Source organism: Gymnoscopelus microlampas (genome assembly GCF_963454915.1).
Source record: "Gymnoscopelus microlampas genome assembly, chromosome: 2".
Classification (NCBI taxonomy): domain Eukaryota; kingdom Metazoa; phylum Chordata; class Actinopteri; order Myctophiformes; family Myctophidae; genus Gymnoscopelus; species Gymnoscopelus microlampas.
The window spans coordinates 41,020,474-41,040,488 of NC_139939.1; the positions used below are offsets into that span (position 1 = coordinate 41,020,474).

At 41.6% G+C, this 20,015-nt stretch overlaps 1 protein-coding gene and 1 long non-coding RNA gene across 6 annotated transcripts in view; one reads left to right on the forward strand and one right to left on the reverse strand.

The window, feature by feature from the left end:
• Positions 1 to 3,810, forward strand: LOC311034155. Its single transcript, XR_014599565.1, has 2 exons — positions 1 to 246; positions 285 to 3,810. It is a non-coding gene; the product is annotated as an uncharacterized lncRNA (long non-coding RNA).
• A 139-nt stretch (positions 3,811 to 3,949) lies between these two features.
• Positions 3,950 to 20,015, reverse strand: part of herc3 (HECT and RLD domain containing E3 ubiquitin protein ligase 3) — a 38,285-nt gene continuing 22,219 nt past the window's right edge. For all 5 annotated transcript variants that reach the window (XM_084041866.1, XM_084041867.1, XM_084041869.1 and 2 more), the window contains 13 exons: positions 17,478 to 17,667; positions 16,316 to 16,479; positions 14,410 to 14,523; positions 13,019 to 13,042; positions 12,824 to 12,913; positions 12,467 to 12,637; positions 11,796 to 11,939; positions 10,675 to 10,841; positions 8,262 to 8,328; positions 7,620 to 7,702; positions 6,167 to 6,350; positions 5,676 to 5,778; positions 3,950 to 5,091 (listed from right to left, as the gene is read on the reverse strand). In XM_084041866.1, coding sequence (XP_083897992.1) covers positions 4,883 to 5,091; positions 5,676 to 5,778; positions 6,167 to 6,350; positions 7,620 to 7,702; positions 8,262 to 8,328; positions 10,675 to 10,841; positions 11,796 to 11,939; positions 12,467 to 12,637; positions 12,824 to 12,913; positions 13,019 to 13,042; positions 14,410 to 14,523; positions 16,316 to 16,479; positions 17,478 to 17,667 — 1,710 coding nt within the window. In that variant the 3' untranslated portion in view covers positions 3,950 to 4,882. The remainder of the gene's footprint in view (positions 5,092 to 5,675; positions 5,779 to 6,166; positions 6,351 to 7,619; positions 7,703 to 8,261; positions 8,329 to 10,674; positions 10,842 to 11,795; positions 11,940 to 12,466; positions 12,638 to 12,823; positions 12,914 to 13,018; positions 13,043 to 14,409; positions 14,524 to 16,315; positions 16,480 to 17,477; positions 17,668 to 20,015) is intronic.

The window sequence follows — 20,015 nt, forward strand, 5'->3', positions numbered from 1 at the left end:
GTGAAATAAAGTTTTATTCATTCAGGGGGGAAAAAGAATACCTATAAATAAAAATAATGTCATCCATTTGAAAAAGGTACAAAAGTAAAATTTGTATGTACTTAAAACAATACAGTTATCGCAACTGCTAAGCCCTTTTTTTGCATACACTGGACAAGAAATATTGTCCAAAGAATTTAGGTTGATCATTCTTTACATGATGTACTAATTAAACACTGTAGAAGTGTTTCTCTCCAAAGTGTGTGTGTGGGGGGGGGGGGGGGGGGGGGGGGGGGGGGGGGCAGGGGGGGGGCAGCAGGTTGAGCTTAACAGTCACTCAGGGTTGCACTTTCTGAACAGCCTTGGAACTTAAATGTACATCAACCGCCAAGGATGTTGGGGTCATTTGTTCATGCTGTGGTTCAGGTTATAACATTGTAATGATGGCAGAAGTGAAATTAAACAGCGAAATAACAAAGGGTGAAGAAAACCTGAGGCAAAGGTTACATTAGCAAAGTGGTAAGAACACTTGCAGTTTCTGTTAATGAATAGCAAAAGTGTAAATTATGTTCAGCCACATGCAATCGTATGCAACTCTTGAGTTTTGCACATTTTATTATGCTACAATATAATTTAAAATGCTAGTTTTTTTTGGTCTGGGTGTTTACATAAAAGTACTCACAAAATATACTGTGCAGTATTCACACGCCTTGCATCATTTGGGGTAAACTGCACAATGATATCGATTTAAAAATCAATAGAACCCATGAGAAATGAACTCCAGAACCACACATACAGTATGACACAATGCTCCTTTTCTGTATTACAGTTCAGTCTACAACTTAAAATACCACTGAGGATAGAGGATTGGAATATAATGGCTAACAACCCTAATTGTAAATTTAAATTAAGTTTGAGAAACTTGTTACAAAGAAATTAAAATATTTGCCTGTGCTGGCAAAGAGTACCTAAGCGCACAATTGTTTGAAATTTGTACTTCATATTTTGATTTTAATTTGATGGAATACCTTTTGCAGATCCCCAAATTCAAAGTCAGATTGAAAAAGGAGTGCTCGTTTATATTTGCACATACGTGACATTTGTCCTCTGCATTTACCCATCTTATAACTACTAAATAATTAAGGGTTAAGAGTCTTGTTCAGTTCACCGAGGCCCATGGTTGGAAACCACTGCTTTAGAAGACATGACCCCGGTTCATCACTGCATGCCTATAGGATGGGCTGTAGAAGTGATTATTGCAAAATGGTTGCTTCAGTGCAACCTTTACATCATCTTGTTCCACCTCTGCTGTTTTTACATTTAGTTGTTTTGTCAGTTTTGTTGCTGATGCCATTATCCAGTGCAACTTGTCATGAATAAGCAAGTCAATGCAAAGCAGTCACTCCTCTACTGGGCCAGCCTGCCACCATTTCCCATAATGGACACAAATTTTAAAAAGAACCGTTTATAGAAATATCGTTGCTGTCTGGCAGAAACCAGACTTCTAACATTTTGTGTTTTTTCCCCATCTCCATATTCTAACATTTTGTGTGTCCACCCCCCCCCCCCCCCCGTAAATTAACGCCCTACTTGATCGTACTACAGCGCCACAAAAGTAGCAGATCTGCAAGCTCTAATATGAATTCTGAAAAGTAACAGTTTTGGATATATGAGGTTTCCACCAGACAAAGACATACAATAAGCATGGGTGAAAATGTTCACATGGTTCACTTGAACATGCTAGCAAATCAGAGATTTAATTCACTTTGACTAAAGGACTTAGACCACATGTCAGAGTAGTAGTGACAGTAGTAGATGTCTGGAGTTATTTACAATGGACAAGCCGCCATGTTGGAGGACAAAGTTTACAATTTGGCTTAACCACACAAACCCTAGTGTCCCTATTCTGGGGGCGAACATTCAGCAAAGAATAGCCAATCTACAAGCTTGTGTTGTGAGCCTATAGATGCACTATTTTTGTAAAGAGATATGGTGTAGAGGGGAAAAACTATCTGCAGACCAAGTAATAGAGCCCTGGGTCAACTAAGTATGTAGGATTTAAATGGTCGATACAAAATTATGCATTTTTACTTTACCCAGGAGTAAGCGGTGATAATAACATTACAACTTTCAGGGTCCCCACACATTTTTAGCAATGAATTTCCAAAACTTTTCCAAAACTTTTCCAGAATATTTAGCCCAATTTCCAGGCCTATATAACAATCATTCGGCGCAATAATGTGTCTCTTACTCCTATGTAGAATGCCCAAAGATAGGCAGTGTAGCAAAAATAAAGTTTGAGACATACATTAGGCTGCCGTCACACAGCCCGTTCGGCGAAAAACTACTTATGTTACATATTTCGTGTAATATTATTCATGTTTATGAAAATGTTTTGTTTTAACAAAATCAATAGCCAAAAACAATGCATAGCCAAATATTTTTCCAGGACCCTTGATAAATTCCAGGACCTTTGATGATGTTTGATCAATTTCAAACCTTTTCCAGTACTGGATTTTTTTTATTTTTATTTCAAAATATTTCCAGGAATTTCATGACCGTGGGGACCCTGAACTTTTCCCGCTATTGGGAGTCCTCGAACATAGTGGCATCATGTCCCCCGTAAACCAACAGTTCTTTGGCAGTCCCCAATAAGGTATGTAAGTATAATTATGTAGTTTTTCTGACATCTTATCTGATCAATAATGATTATGTCCTTCTGGCACAAAGCATCACAGATTCAGGTTGATTATTCTTAATCTGGTGTTTGGGGATTAATTTTATTTTGATTAATAGAATTTGTTTCACGTTTTATATCTCGTCTTTAATTACAATCAGATTTTTGCTGTCACTCAAGAACATGCACACACCTTTCATTATGAACTATTCAAAAATAAAGAACCTTCCAAGCACTTAGTCAGTTCAAAACGATTTGCTATCGAAGGCAATACAAATGTGGACATAAGTCACAAAGCCGAACAATCCGTTAACCCATAGTGGAAAAATCAACAAGGAATTGCTAATAATATGATTAAGAAACAATGGGGGTTATTCATAAAAGTCACAAACAGGCTCAGACTAAAATATCTTCAACCTGACGTATTGATAAGACTTTCATTGACTGACTATGCCACTGCACAGAATATGGCAATGGTAAAGTTACTCCATCACATAGATCACAAACACAGTGAGTAATAAGTAAATTCCTTTAGTTATTGTCAGAATTATGGTCCATACTAAAATGATATGAATGTTGAATATAATTGCCAAAAACAAAGGTCTGAAACTATAAATGGGCAGAAGATTTTGTGCAGGTTGCCGTTAGTAGGTTTTTATGAATAACATCCCAGTATGGTTCTGATCCTGACTAGAACTGTCAACACACTCTTGTGTACCGTACTTTCTTTTCCTTTGTCATCTATCCCTTCTTCAACCAGTCCAGTACCAGTCCTGAAGATCACAACTGATCCAGTACCAGTCAGAAGGATCACAACTGATCCAGTACCAGTCCTAAAGATCACAACTGATCCAGTACCAGTCAGAAGGATCACAACTGATCCAGCACCAGTACCAGTCCTAAAGATCACAACTGATCCAGTACCAGTCAGAAGGATCACAACTGATCCAGCACCAGTACCAGTCCTAAAGATCACAACTGATCCAGTACCAGTCAGAAAAATCACAACTGATCCATTGCAAGTCAGAAAAACTGGGGATGCAGATTAGGTTTAAACTTCAGAAAGGGTTAAGACATCCATGACCAACAGTAAAGGACAGCAATTACACTGTCCAATGTCCATTCACATACATACATATATGTATCTTTATCTTTATCTGTTTTAAGAAGAAGAAAGAAAATCAATAAATTAGTTGAATGTAACAAATAGCAGGTGTGCTATTGGAATGCAAGGAACTAAAAACAATAACCCCAGAATTGCAGAAAGGCTCCTACTGTAACTACATCATTCCCCGAAGCAAATATAGTAATAATCTCAAAGATTTACATGTGCTCACACTGTCTCGTCCCACTCACATCTAATGATCGTTTTATAATAAAATGCATAACATTGAAACAGTTTGTATTTTACACACAGGTATAGAGGGTGACAGGTATGTACTGCAGGAGTAAATGTGGCTGCCTAACCAAACGTGTGCAAAAAGGCCCTCACACACTGACAGTTGCAATTATAACATTGAAATAAAATGCCTAACGTCTCGGTCTCGTCTCCTTTCTCATTCTTTCATTTCCAATGAAGATCAATGAGTCCTGAAACAGCATCTCTTATTAAAATGTATTAGTATGTGAGAGTCCCCCTACACACACGATTAGTAAACAACATATAAAGGAACCCTACATCCCAAACACAAACCCAACACCCAGGCAACTTCTCTGGCATTCACACAGGGTTTTACAAAATAAAGTGCATTTTAGCATTGGTGAGAGAAGCCAGCAACCACAAACGGGTGGTCGTCCAGACCTGTAGGGGGTCCCCCGGGGCAGCACTAGCCCTACAAACCCAAAGGGCAGTAACTGAGAAAAATAACTGCAGAGTTCATCTCCGGTCCCAACAAAAGTATCATTGGTACAATAGTGTTGAGTATGTTGTTTTGTCATTTATAAAGGTATCATTTTTGTCTATTAAAAAAATCTAAACTCTAGACGTGATCTTTCGACATTTACAACACAAACTAATTTACTACCGTTTGCCTTTGGAGGGCAGACAGCAGAGGTTCAGCAAACTGAAGAAACTGACCCTTTGCAGGGAGCTGTATCTGTACCGCATGGCTGAGACACACCACACAATACAGCATGCTTTTTACCCACAGGCCTACAGGTCCATCTCTCACTCAGGGTAGCAGTAGCAGCAGCAGCAACAGCAGCAGTAGCATGGGGCTCGTGGACTCAGACCAGACTGAACCCCTCATACTGCTCCACAGCCTGCGTGAGGCGGCATCGGAGAGTCTCTTTGGTCTGGTAGCGGGGCAGGTCCAGCAGGTTGTAGCAGGTGTGGGCCACAGGCAGGTACGCTTCCTCTGCTGTGGTGGACTGGATGACGATGCGCAGGCTCTCCATGCCGTGGATGGGGATCCGGTCGCTGCCCGTGAGGAATACTGGTGAGGAGGTGAGACAAGTGTGGTGATTAACCCATTAAGACCTGGAACTGCAGTCATTTTTAAATTTGAGCTAAAAATTATTATTATTTTACACTTTGGGCTATTCAAAAATAGCAGATATACAAGCTCATAGCGCGGCACCGAGTGCCGCGCTACGAGCTTGTAGATCTGCTATTTTTGAAAAATCGTGAAAATGTGTGCAAATCTTTGAATATATATATTTTTAAAGCGAACATTTTGAACTCAAATCTTTGTTTCTGGGGGTCCCTGGAACAAAATATTTTGATGGGGGTCCGCAGCCAAATACATATAATTTTGGGGGTCCTTGACATGAAAAAGATTGAGCACCACTGATATAGAAACATTCGTTTTTCAGAAAACTGTTGGGATTTAGGAGACATGTAGAATCGGCTTCAGGTCTCAATGGGTTAAGATCCCCAGAATAACTCTTGAAAAATGCATGTGGGTCACAAACCCACTGGCTGAGATACACTGCTCAGCAGTGCCTCAGAAAGGGGGACAAAGAAGATGGAGATTAGTTAATACAAAGTAGTAAGGTAATGAGGAGATTAAACACTTACATAAAAACTGTTTCTTTTTCTCCAGAGAAAACTCGTGGAAGACCTCCCAAAACATTCGAACAGTCGAGTGAGTGGCTGAATACTCCCCTTTGTAAACGGCATTCTGCACAAGAAAAAGTAAAGAGAAAAAAGATGGTGTGATGGAATTATAGCCGTTTTAGTGCTCAGACTGCTCACTGTGGCAGTTTAAAAATATTCTAAGTGTATGTGTGTGGACTTGAATATTCCTAACATTCACATGACCCATTTTCACAGCATCTCTTACATAAGTCAGGAAGCTTTTGACAGTTCCTGCCATAGTTTCTGCCACCAGCAATCCTCTGTTATTAACCAATAGCAATGCCTTCCGTATCTCAACTACTAGTCGTCAATCTACCAAATTCAAGTAATGAAAGACAATAATGCAATATACAGCTGGTCTGTGGTGCCTTATCTCTTGGCCATTCACCGTCTGAATGGCCAAGCATGCCCCAAAGCATAGCATTACTGACCTTCTCCATCTCCTCCCAGTTATAGTCGTTGTTGCCCACCACCATGGCCATGAGCTCCGAGGGCTGAAACAGAGACAAGATCTTCCCCCCGCACACCTTCAGGAAGCCAGAGGAGAAGGCAGAGTACAGCTCGCTCACCGAATCTTTGAACACGTAGCACAAGTAGGCCTCCACAAACTCCACCCTGAATCAGACAGATACACATACACACACACACACACATCACAAGAGTTACACATGGGCACAATAATAATACGCGCCCACACACACACACACACACACACACACACACACACACACACGGGCATGTGTGTGTACAGCATTGGTTCTCAAAGTGGGGTCCGAGGACCCCCAGGGGTACTTGAGAGGGTTCCAGGGGGTCCCCAGCTAAATGATGGACAGGAACCAAATGGACCCTTATGGGTCTGTAACTCTGAGAGTGTACAAATGGAACCAAATGGACCCGTTAGGGTCCATTTGGTTCCATTTGTACACTCTCAAAGTTAAATTAACATTGATTTTACAATATGAATTGGGGTCCCAGAGACATACATGCCATTAAATGGGGGTCCGTAGCCTAATGCATGTCAAACTGGGGGTCCTTGAAATTAAAATGGTTGAAATCCCTGCTAGAGAGCCGTAAAAATCTTCTATTATGGGGGTCCCTGGCTTATCTTTTCAAATGGGGGTCCGCGGGCTAATAAGTGTCTATTTGGGGGTCCTTGGCACGAAAAAGTTTGAGAACCACTGGTGTACAGTATGTGTAATGGAGTAACCCTGCCTGAAGCTCATAAGCCCAATATCTTCCCTGGCAAATTTGGGTGAGCAGTAGATGTTTGGCATCCCACGCGGGAGGCCTGGGTTGGAATCCTACGTACATAAAAAACACATGCACATGCCCTCGCACGCATCACGCCCCAGGAAATACAAAATATGCTAGCGCAACAGCGAGGTACGCCCACAAATTTGGCAAGCCCCTGGCTGCGACCGTACACACTCAATCCAACACACGGCAGAATGGACAACAGGGGCAGATCTGGAAATATTCAACGTTCCTTTGTATGTTGGTGAGTGATTAGCGACACATCAAACATACAACCTAAAATGACCGGCACTCTCCTTTAAGTGTTTTAAATAATAATGTTTCAGAGAAAATGCAGTGTTTTGGAAGAAATGAGAACACAGAATGGATACTTGGATTATACTGTGAGATCTGTGGAGTTTAAACTGTAAATACATTTTTCTTTTTTTAATATAGTCATTTTGCTGTTGTTAATCCTGGCCCCATTTAATTCATAAAGTATTTTTTGGTTTTGGATTCTTCATTCATTGGGAAGGAATGTGACACAAACAAAAAATGAATTCCATGAATTCAATACTCACCTGGTGAGTAATTTGTTTCATAAACATTACTACATGCTTCTCATGATAGATGATGAGAAAGACATGTTACCTGTTCTTCTTGTCCACCGTGATGGCCTCTCCTCCGGGGATGAGCTCCTTCACTTCAGTCATCCCGTAGTACTCCCTGGTGATCTGAAAGGGGAGAAAAACAAGGAGGCAGTTCATCAAAAACACAGCTGATTAATTATATACACAATCTCAAATAGATAGCACGGCTATAAACAGAGTTTTTTCCACTTATTTACTTGGTTTGATAATTAATACTCTTGGGAGAAAAACAGACTTTAAGTTTGGTACATTGAATTGGCCCAATAAATCAGGATTTGAAGGGAACTGTAATGAAAACAAGATTGTTTTTAATTCCTACTGGCTGTAACGAAGACCTTTTTAGACAGGCAATTCCTCTGAAAGCTGAGGAAAAACATACAGTTCACATGTCTAACAGAGAATAAAGGTGGTGCTTTGGTCTAGTAGTCTGTACAGTTCACAAGTATTTGGAATTCAAGTAACACAGGCTTGTCAAGGAATGTTTGGGGAATGGTTTGCCAGTGGTTACATCATCATGTTGAATGGGTGTGGCTTGCAGAAGAAGAGTGAAAACAAACAGATTATTGATATCATTACTGTTTCTCCAAGAGTATCCACAGTACTGTATAAACAGTTTATTACATGTCTGGAAAGTAACACTTACTGCAAAGTTGAGACAAAATGTCTCCTCCACATCGTCCTTGTCATAGTCTACAAGTTGCTGGAGACTCCTGCAGACAGAGAGAAGAGGCATGGGGTGTTAAGAGGATGTTTCTGTATACATGATCAAATATAAAGAAGACACATACTCAGATGGTATTCACTTGTAGGCCAGCTAAGAGTACATGTAGGTCTGGATGTGAAGGCGTCAATGACAATCGATGGGCATAAATGTTCTCACAATACAAATGAAAACCTCTAACTACAATGCAAGATCTCTTGCAGCCACTTGCACATGTGTGAGGACACGGGGAGGGAGGGTGAGAGGATGACAGAGAAGAAACTAAAGCCAGATCATCAAAATTCTTCTTGCATAGCAGCATTTGTAGGTAAAAGAGCACATTTAATCTCTGGCTCTCTCTTGCATCTCTGCCAACAAAAAGGCACAGCTGAGGGCTTTCTCGTTGGCTAAGGATCACACCCTCTCTATTTTAGCAGCCTCTGCCCTCTGTAGCATCTTGCCCTATCACTTACTGCTCATTTTAGAGCTCAGCTTGCCAATCAGCCGTTGGCTGCCTAGCTACAGTTTAAGCATGTGCATATACTAGAATGTGGAACAATGGAGCACTATAACATTAGCTGCAGAGAGGTAACAGCATTATAGGCTAATAATAGAAAATGATTATGAGTAAGGAAGCTATGCTATGTTGGCTGCTAAGGAGACGGTTGACATTACTTCCAAAACACAGGAAGTACAAAGTAGGATGTAAGCACGGATAAAAGGTGTTAATCTTGCGTGCTGGAGGCAGATAATGAAGTTAGGGAAAGAAGGATACCATCAGGCGTACTGAATGTATGGAATGGAATAAATCATTAACTAAACAATTCCCAATGAATGAGTTCATTAATTGAATGGAACACAAAAGCCATCTTGAAATTATTAGAGGACTGATGAACTAAGCTGCTTGATGTTTGAATTCAGTGTGACCTTTTACATGTCATACCCCTTTCTCTCTGCTCTCTCAGTGCTGTTTCTCATCATTAATAGGTAATTAAAGCAGGAATGTCTCAATAATGTGAGCTTCACATTTTGAATGCAGACTTTGCACTGGCAAACAGGTCAGTAGGGTAAAATTCTACAGAAATCAAACTAAATGAATTAAGACTAATGAAATTAATGAATTACACTTTTTTTGTGGGAGGTATGCGGTAATAAGAGTGCTGTTGAAAATAACAAAGGTCACTGTTCCGTACAGAAGGGCATTATATCCTACATGTTTTTTTTTACCATCTCCTGGGTGGATGTGTCGTTTCTAATGGCAACCCTCTCTAGGCGGTGGCTGTGCTGTGTGACTTGTATCTCTCACAGAGCTAATCTACAGATCAATAGACCACTGCACTTCCCTCTGGCAAGCTGCAGACAATTAGGCGCTAGTTAAACGGTGGTACTTCCTGTCCCAAAATTAAATAAAGACATTTCCCAGAGTCAACATTACATAAACCAGCCTTGGTTATGTAAGACAATGGCACATTGTTTGGTTTGAATTCCAAACATTATATGAATTTAGTAAACACTTGCTAAGCGATTTTGAGTCAATTTGGTTCTTAACAGGATTTAGGAATGGTGCTCTGTTGTGCTTCAGACAGTTGAATGGGTAATAATATGTTGTATTGATTTTGTTTCAGCACTGACAAGAGGTACAACGTGTTTCTTGTGGCTTTCTCTTTAAGAGGAGAAAAGTTAAACGAAATCCAATGTGTATCCCCCATCTTTGGCCACCCAAACAAACTACATAACATGGTGAGTCAATACACCCAATTCAAGGGAAAACAACATTCATTGTTTTAGGCGATGCAGCTAAGGCAGTTAATGTGCATGTAACAGAGCGCACTTGTACAATTACTTTATTGTTGAGGGCTGACTCAAGATGCAGCTGGGAGAGGAGATGGGTCAAGGTGATTCAGTGGGATAATTAAGTATACCTGTTTTGATGCTCCTTGTCAACAAACTGTATATGTAGTGTGTGTGTGTGTGTGTGTGTGTGTGTGTGTGTGTGTGTGTGTGTGTGTGTGTGTGTGTGTGTGTGTGTGTGTGTGTGTGTGTTCACAGACGTGCACTTTGTCTTAATCGGCACTGAGACATGAAAAGAATTCCTGTCCTCAAAATACAAGTCAACATAGTTTAACTCCTTGAACACCTTCATAGAAGAATCCTCTGACCCCTGAGTTCTATTCCAATAGGTTTTTGTATTGCATTTGTATTGTAGGTATTATATGTATTACTGATGAATTGAGTACAATGGATGATAATCGTTTTAATAAAGTATCAATCAATCAATACAAAATAAATAAATTGTGAAAACAATCCAGCCACGTGAATTGGGGCGGCTACTCATTGCAAACGAGAGATACGTTACCTGCCCTCGGTTGGGGAGAGCTCCTTGAGGTCTTCCAGGGTTGGTACTACATCCAACAGCTTCTTATAGAGCACCAGAGGGAAGTGGAGGTCCACCACTGTGGAGTTATAGATGGCCAGCCCACAGATGATACCAATCAGATGGAACCAGTTGTGCTCCACAAAACACTGTGTACACACAGCGACAATGAATCAACTCTAAGACACTCACACTTTGTTCAATAGCAATGACAAACTCAAACTAACAAAATGGCAGTTACCACCTGAACTCTGGAGTAATTATAAGAGGAATTTAATCCCCTTTACCTTGACAGTTGTCAGGGTAGGAAAATGTTAATCATTATAATCTCCGCTCTACATAGATACATTTTGATTTTAACATATTGAAACAGGAAAAGCCTACTATTAAATTTAACTTTTCCCAGCCGTTTCATCATACTCATGTGAGCAAAATGTTTAAGTCGAGCAGAATTCCAACCCAAACATCTAACTTCTCTATACCAGTGCTTTCCTTTCCTTTCTGACAGGGAAGCTCGCTCCTGCTCCATTTCCCACCCACCACAATAATGCTATCATCAGCAGCATATACATCCACATTAGTGCCGTCTATCCATGCTTGGAATGGAAAGAAACACCTCATCACTAGTCAGAGCACGTGAGCGGAGCGGAGCGGGTGGAAATGCCGCTCGGCGCTCCAGGGGGCCGGTTTCACGCTCGCTATTCGCTCACGTCAACTCCCTCCGCGCTCCGCTCCCCGTCGCTCCTCGCTCACGTTGATTTGCGCAAATCTTGCTCCACGCTCCGCTCAAACCGGGTCGCTCAACAGTAAAAAAAAAAAGAAAGGAAAAAGAAAGTAGAAATTCTAATGAAATCTCGGTGCGCTGTGCACTGCGGATGTCTGTGTGTCTCTGAGTCCGTGCGACCGAGCATGCTCAAACATTCGGTGCGCGGCCCCCGCGAGGGCGGCCTGGAGCGGGAGGCGGTCCTCGCTCTGAGTAGCGCTCCAACCTTTTTATAACCAGCTCCGCGCTCACGTCAAAATCGCGTCGCTCCGCTCGCGCTCCGCTCACATGCTCTGTCACTAGTATCTTACCATACATATGGTGTTTCTGTGGAACTTACTTTGTCAGAGAACCACAACAGGTTGGACTCTGTGTAGTGGGTGAACATCCCATACACAGGATCCATCAGCTCTTTCAGCAGCAGCAGAAAGAACTCTTTAGTTACACCGCCTGCATCCACCGCCTCCTCACCGTCAAAGATCACCTGCAGGGAGGGGAGGGGGATGGGTGAGAGAGAGAGAGGGAAGTGTCATGTGATGCTGAGGCTTAGCTGGTTTTCCATTGGGGCACACACATTTTGCATTACTCATGAAGAAATGCAAAATGAAGACGTAGTATTTCAGAAAACAATGTTTCTCTGTAGAAGCTGTTCCTTCAAAATATCTTTTCAAAGTTATTTTGGGGTAAGACGCATTGGGAACTAACGGTTCCTGAGCCATGTGGCCCATAGGTCAGGAGCCTATCTCAGTTTATGCAATACAACGGGTATTGCATAAACCTGCATTCCCAACTTGCATCGTTCCTAACTTGTGTGGTCCCTAAATGTCAAGTTGTACTCTGTAGGATAAATGGGCTGCTCACTCTCATTTCACAATCTAACAGAGATTGCACAACAGCAGAAGGAGGAGGAAGAAGAGGAGAAGAAGATTACAGTTAAAGGACAGAGGCTTAAATCTAGTGACCAGAAAGTGTCCTTTTCTCGATGAAAAATGGCTGAGGCATAACTCTGACCTTGAGTGGTTTCTTGAGATCCACATCAGAGTAAATGGTAAGCTCACGCAGCGCGTCACTCACTAAGTGGTCCCTGCGTACATGAAGCACCAGGAAAGGGTTCCTAGCCAACAGGGGTTCCAGTGTGAGCAGCATGAAGACATTGTGGAGGTTTGCACCACTCACTGCCATCTTGGAAGCACAGGTAGGAAAAAAACGAGGCAATGTGTGAGGTGCTAATTCAAATTGTATACATTTTCCATTTTCACAAATGCAGAATGAGACTGATGTCATGAGGAAACATAACACTGTTGAGTTATGTTAATCACATCAATCACATATCAATAAAACAACTTTCATAAAAGGGATCACAGGTACCTGCATCTGCAGTTCAGCATCTGTTTGCAGCATGGTTGTCTTAGCTTTAGCATTCAATACGAATGGATAGGCACATAGGGTCACTGAGTTCTGCAGGAGAAAAAGATGGTTGTAAACATGCTTATGATACCTGGGACATTGCATATCATTTAATAACATTAAGGTTATGAATGTTTATTGACCAATTAAATGTACCTGGACTGGAGGTGTTCGCATTTTCTGAGAAACACAGACAAGAAGAAAGAGAAAACAGCTAAATTATCATCTTGCAAGTGAAAAAAAAATCACAGGAGTGTGCTATGATTACACCCATATTCTAGCAATTAGCTGATACTTTTATCAAAGATAACTGAACCCAACAGTAAGTAAAGTGTGCAAGGTTCAGAGCCATAGTGCTCTGATTCCTGTGATGCTAGGAACAATCATGTAAGAGAAACATTGGCAACGCAATATTTAACAGAATGGATACAGAGCTTTACTAACCCTAAACCTAGACCCTCAACACTGACTGACACAGATGGCTGGACACACACTGATGCCTGGTTTATACTTCATCGAACGACAGTGTCACTCGTGAGAAAATAGCCGAGCCAAGCACAAGCTTGTAGTTATGCCATTTTCGGCGAGTGACACAGCAACCAATGCAGATAGGTCGATGATGTCAGAGTACACAAATCCAATGTGATCACTTGCAAATAATATTGTGGACAGCCGGCCCTGAAGTTCAGATTTGAGAAACAAATCGGATTGCCTGCAGTCTGAACAAAGCCTTAGTGTAATTCCACCAGTTGACTTAAGACACTAGCTGGAGGATGAGGTAGGAGTTTAGACAACGCTAAAACCAAGACAAGAAACTGCTGAAAAGTAATGGGAATTATTATTGTAAACAAGTTCTTAGAAAGAACTTCTTGAGTATCACATTCCATTGTGGAAGTGTGATACATCCAGTGGTTGGGGTGGTTGGGTCCACTGAGTGATAGAGAAGTGCTTGTCTGTGAGGCTAGAAACCCTTAAGAACAGGACCTTGCAGAAAGCAACAACCTATTACGTACAAGCAAACACGCACAAGATTTCACACTATGATACTGTTTGCCACCACTGGAAAGGCTAAGCATTGGTGAAGAGCAAAGACTCGTAGATTAGATAAAGAAAGACTGGAAGCCCGGGGAAAAACAACTATGAGTGAGTGCTTTCTCCCAAGCAATATGATCACCTGACTTTCAATGACCATATAAAGCATCTGTGCAAAACCGCCTTCTATCATCTCAAAAACATCTCCAAACTCGGCCCCTTTTAACCCTGTCAGATGCAGAGAAGCTTGCCCATGCATTTACCTCTAGACTAGACTACAGAAACAAATAAAAGTATTATTATTATTGATTCCATCCATGGAGATAGATCACAGCTCAGTCAAGATCTATGGAAATTTAGTTAGCGGTCCCGTTTTCAATCTTTACTTCTTCTCAATTTTATTTACATAGACTTCTAAGAAAAACACTTTTGGAATAGTAGGCCTACATAATGAGCTTGAATAAATAAATGACAAACTAGTAAATTAGTAAGAGAAAAGGTTGGGGGGCACTCACAATCTCTGCTTTACTCAAAAACCACTTAAGGTAATCTTCCTGGATGTCCACTAGAGTGGTGATGTCAGTGATGTAGAAGTGGTTGTACTCCACATGATTAGCCTTCAGGTTAACCTGGAAACACAGGGCAAACTGCTGTTTCAATTCAGCTTTCAGGAACTCGGAACAGCATGCAATCATGTATTCATCCCATACCTTGCCTCATGGGTGAGGGGAGTGATAAAGGGGGAACGAGAGGCTGATAAGCTGTAGCAGCCTGAGGGGCTGATACATGTTCTCAGCCCTAGTCTTGATAACCGTTATCAGCTCTAGGATTGATAGCCGTTATCAGACCTAGGGCAATAGCTGACCAATCAGTGCAAGCTAAAGTGAAGATCAGCCGCCATACACGGTTGCTACGGATGGTGTGGCACAATGTTGAGGAGACACTGGAGTTTACCCAGGTGCAAAGCAACACAAAAACAGAGTGGAAAACAGCTAGCGATGATTGATGCCTCACAGAATGGCTGTGTACTAAACCACCACTGGGGGGGATTCTTGCCAACAGTTGAGTTTGTTTTGTAATTAACGCTTCTGTGCTTTATTAACTACAGACGTTGATGCATATTTCTCTCTCTCTGCTGCCATTCTCTCTGGGAGAGACAGCGAGCAGCTCGCTACAAGCTCCATAAGTGGTAGGTGGTTTGCCACTTTTACAAAACGGAATGACCCGTTCTGGCGAGCTACAAGGCTGGTATGTCACCTGATTCGGATGCTATCAATGCATAGAATGGGAGATTATCACGTTCTATCAGACCATTGAATGGGCGAAGTAGGCGACCTACCGTCTACCCCGCGATTTATCAGACCATTCAGTGGGCGTAATCAGGAGCTACTGACCTACCGACGGAGATGACTTAAATACTTTAGTTTCGGTTTTGGTTTTGGTTGTTTCGGTTTCGGACCATGACGGAGGCGCGCAGTCTCAGGCGAGGTGGAGCCCCGCGACGGGCCACCGAAGGAGCTAAGGCGACTGAGTTGCCGTCCGGAGCGGTGCGACCCTCGCCTGTGCCTACTCAGCGCCGTTCGAGTTATGTACCGATATGGACAGAATCGTAAATATTGTTGTGGGGACTGCTCCGCCTCCGTCGGTAGGTCAGTAGCTCCTGATTACGCCCAATGAATGGTTTGACAAATCGCGGGGTAGACGGTAGCTCGCCTACTTCGCCCATTCAATGGTCTGATAAAACGTGATAATCTCCCATTCAATGCATTGATAGCATTCGAAGCCGGTGGGTATGTGGTATGCCACTTTCACAAAACGTTTTTTTTTTACATTTTTTAAAAACTGTATGCCGTATTGTGGGAGTGGTATATAGTTCCAGGATATAATCACGAAATGTTAAGATAATAGCAAAAACGTTTTAGTTTATAATTAGTAATTTAACATTCTTTTCTCCCAGAATTCTACGAATTGGGTTGTTAGACACAGAGACAGAGACAGAGCCTACTAACCTACAGTTCAACAATAAATGGCAATTTAAACGTAATGCATTTTATATATATTTTTGGGCAATTTATTAAGGGAGTGTATTACAGCATTGTGTAATCTTACACATAGCAATATTGATAATATTGTTATTATTCAATTAAAAATAAATTGCTTTAGTATCGTATCGGGATATATCCAAATGAACCAAACGTAAGTTTTATTAATGTGCAAACAAACGTAAAGGTCAAACACTAAAGCTAAACCTGGAGTAGGGATTACAGCATCAACCCCTGACCCGAATCAGCTCAACACCAATTATCAGGCACACTGCTGCCATCATGTATACCATTAATATTCAAAGAGAAACCACACAGTCTTTTTTGGCCATCTGAATCCTTTACAGTACATGGGCAGAGGGTCATCTTGGGTTGGTACCTTATGCAGTTTCTCCAACAGCTTTAGCGTGGCACTAATGTAGCTGTCCTGGAAGACAGGGATGAGAAGAGTCTTGCCTCCGGTCAGGAGAAACACTACAATGCTCTTGTACATGTCCACTAATCTAGAGAAGACACCGCTGTCCAACAAAGACCACCAGTTGTCTGCGAACAGAAAAGCAGGCAAATGACATCTCCCTCACAGTGGATTATTCAATAAGATGTATAATGAGAATAAAGGCTATGATTAGAAGTGGTGGTTTCTAGAGTGGAACGATTTTGGTGCACTTTTGCACTATTTCGGAAAAATATATTATGCAACTGTATTCTTATACATATTTTATGTATTTGCTTCTTTTGGCATGTAAAGCACATTCAGTTTGTCCTGTATAGCACATTCGGTTGGCCTGCGTTATATACATAGTTTGACTGCACTTGATTTATGTAAGTGGTTGGATTATGGTCAGCCCTTTCATCATAAGTGACGTCTGTCTAGGTGTTTGCGTATAGCCATGAACAGAATGTGTTTAATGCCTGTAGGTATGAACATGTTTGTGCATGTGCTTGGTACAGTAGCATCTGTTAGTAAGCTGCATTTCTGCACATGGTGCTGCACGTATACATCCACGTGGGTGGGTGGCTGTCTGAATATACACTACATATACTGTGCAGTATATATAATGTGCTATGTTTATTCCATTTCATTATTAGTGATGCATCTGTGTGGAATGCTGAGGGTGATTTTCCATACATTTATCACTGGAAATCTTTCCAACACACATCAAGCTATCCAAGCGCATGACAACCAAGTCAATGACTACAAATAAATAACTATCAGTGGTTCTCAAAGTGGGGTGGGGTCCATGGAACCTCAGGGTTCCTTGAGGGAGTTCCAAATGGACCATTACAGGTCTGGACCTGAGAGTGTACAAATGGACACTTATGGGTCCATTACCCGTTCCATTTTTACACTGAGAGTTATGGGGGTCCTTGAAATAAAAAAGGTTTGAGTACGTGTGTGTGTGTGTGTGTGTGTGTGTGTGTGTGTGTGTGTGTGTGTGTGTGTGTGTGTGTGTGTGTGTGTGTGTGTGTGTGTGTGTGTGTGTGTGTGTGTGTGTGTGTGTGTGTGTGTGTGTGTGTGTGTGTGTCGGCCAGTTCCCTACCCAGCACTTTGCTGGGGTTGGCTTCTAGTCGGAGGATGGCCATAGCCAGGGGGATGGTGAGGCTGATGTAGTTCTTGGAGTCCTGCAGAGCGGGACACTCAGACAGGATCAGGTAGATCCTCATGGCCTCCACATCAGGAGGAGAGCAGGGCAGCTGGGGGATGAGGAGGCTCTCAAAACTCTTGGTGGCCTGTGTGGGGATGTTTATAAAATGTTCAAACGAATGAATACAAAAAAATGTAATGTTTTACTTTACGATGGCAGGTTTATTAACACTTGGGGTGCCAGAGGTTTATTAAAAAAAATGTACGTGCCTGGATTTGTAACCATTTTTGAACCTTTTTCAAGTAGTCACAAAATATTTTCAGTGATCACCGTCCTCACGGTGATCCCCTCATTACACACATAGAGGTCTCGTACAATCGGGGGGAAAAATTAAAAACATTCGGTAATCCGTTCCATAGTTGCAGCCAGTTGAAAATAGTCAAAAATACATTGTAAAAAAAAAAAGTACACAGGAGCAGAGATACAGGCTTTTGAAGTCATAAGTTAACCAGGAAGTGGATTCAAGTCTAAATCTTCGAAAAATGATATCTCCTGGTGCTGTGAAGGGAAAAAAAACGTATATATACGGTTTTGGCACTCCATAGTTGCATTTCCAAAACCGTATATATACGGTTTTGGCACCCAATGTGTTAACTTATGTATTTGACCTATGGAATAATAATCAAAGGAGACAATCATTTTATTTAACCAAGTCAGTCCCTTTGAGACGAATATCTCATTTACAAGGGAGCCCTGGCCAAGGAATCAGAAATCAATTCATACAGTATGTACGTAAGGTTAGACATAAGATGCATGAGCATAGCAGCTGGTATATACTTTACATGATATAGAAATGAAGGTGCAAGATGAATATCAGCACGTTGTACATGAGATTAAGGTGCAGAGTATCAGCTTGTGTCAGGTTCAACCACATAGTCCACAAAGGGAGCAACAGTGTAAGTACAAAGTGTGTTAATGTGTGTTCTTTGTACATGTTTGCACATGTGACTGGCTGCGTACAGCAAGTACACCCTTGCAAGGATAACAGAGATATTTCTGAATACATGAAAAGGGTAGGGTTGTCCGATATTGGCTTTTTTGTGTGATATACCGATATTGTCCAACTCTTAATTACCGATACCGATATCAACCGATACCGATATATGCGGGGATTATTGTGATTAGGGTAAGCTCAAATTTCATATCACACACACCATATACAGTAAGAACTCCTGTAACTTATTTATAAAGCAAAAAAAAAAAAAATGTTTTTTTTTTTTTTCAAAAACCGATACCGATATTTTCCCGATATCAATTTTTATGCTAATATCGGCCGATAATATCGGGAGGCCGATAATATCGGACATCCCTAGAAAAGGGCATGGATTAACTAGGCAACAGGAACAATATTATCAACAAAATTCTGGGAGAGGCCTTTAGTGGTTTGGAATGGGGCCTGTGGTCTTTACAGGACGTAATATTTCAAGTTGGTTTGAGGTAAGCCATCAAAAACATAACATGACATTAGTGAGCTAATGTTAGAGCTCATGGCTCACTCCTTCATCTGGTGTCAGGGATCTGTGGGGAAATTACTCAATATACAAGTAGGGATGCCCCGAACACCGATCCAGTTAGTGCATGCACCACATCAGCAAACTTAACCACTACATCCTAGGTTCAAATCCGGATCATGTTATCTTGGTGAAACTATTATGTACGATTACACGTTAGAAACTTAGCAGACACTACGAATAGGTGTCACTTAATTGTTCTCCCAAACTTACAGGGCAACCTAAATGGGTCAAGATCCCCAGTAATATTACATACTTAACACCCCAAAGGCTGAAATTTGTCACGGATATGGAAGGTTGTACACCCAAACAGGTGCTGGTTTTGTGTCCTTGGCTCTGAATATCTCATCCGAGTCATAACATACAGTAAGTTTAATGTCACTGTGCCCCCGCCAGAAACAGTATGGGAATATGTTAGTTACAGACAGTCTGGCTAACAAAAATCACTTCTTTAATTAAACCTTTCGATTAAACCACTCCATGATTTGTGCTATCATGGAGTGGAATTATCATCATCCTATAATTCTACAAAGCTCTGTCTGTCCCCGTCTGTGTGTTTGTCCCCAAAATCTCTTCTGCCCGGTTCTCCTCAGTGGCTGGAGCAATTGATCTGCAATTTGCACACAGCCATTGACCCTTACCATGTGCACGGAACAGCGAAGCCCGTTTTTCAATTTCCCCGAATGTCAGCTGTTTAGCGTTTTTGTGTACGCTGGCTCCCGGGTTGCCAAATCATGTGCGTGCAACAAGCGCCGGTGTTGCCACATTCGTGAAACAAGCGGACCATGACGCACTTTGGGTGCTCATATCCCCCGACGGGTATGGTGGTCTAGTAATAATAATAATTCAATTGAAAACTTCTTCCAAAGTACTTTCACACCATTTGCTGTGAAAATAGCTGGCTGGACAGATGTTAGGACTT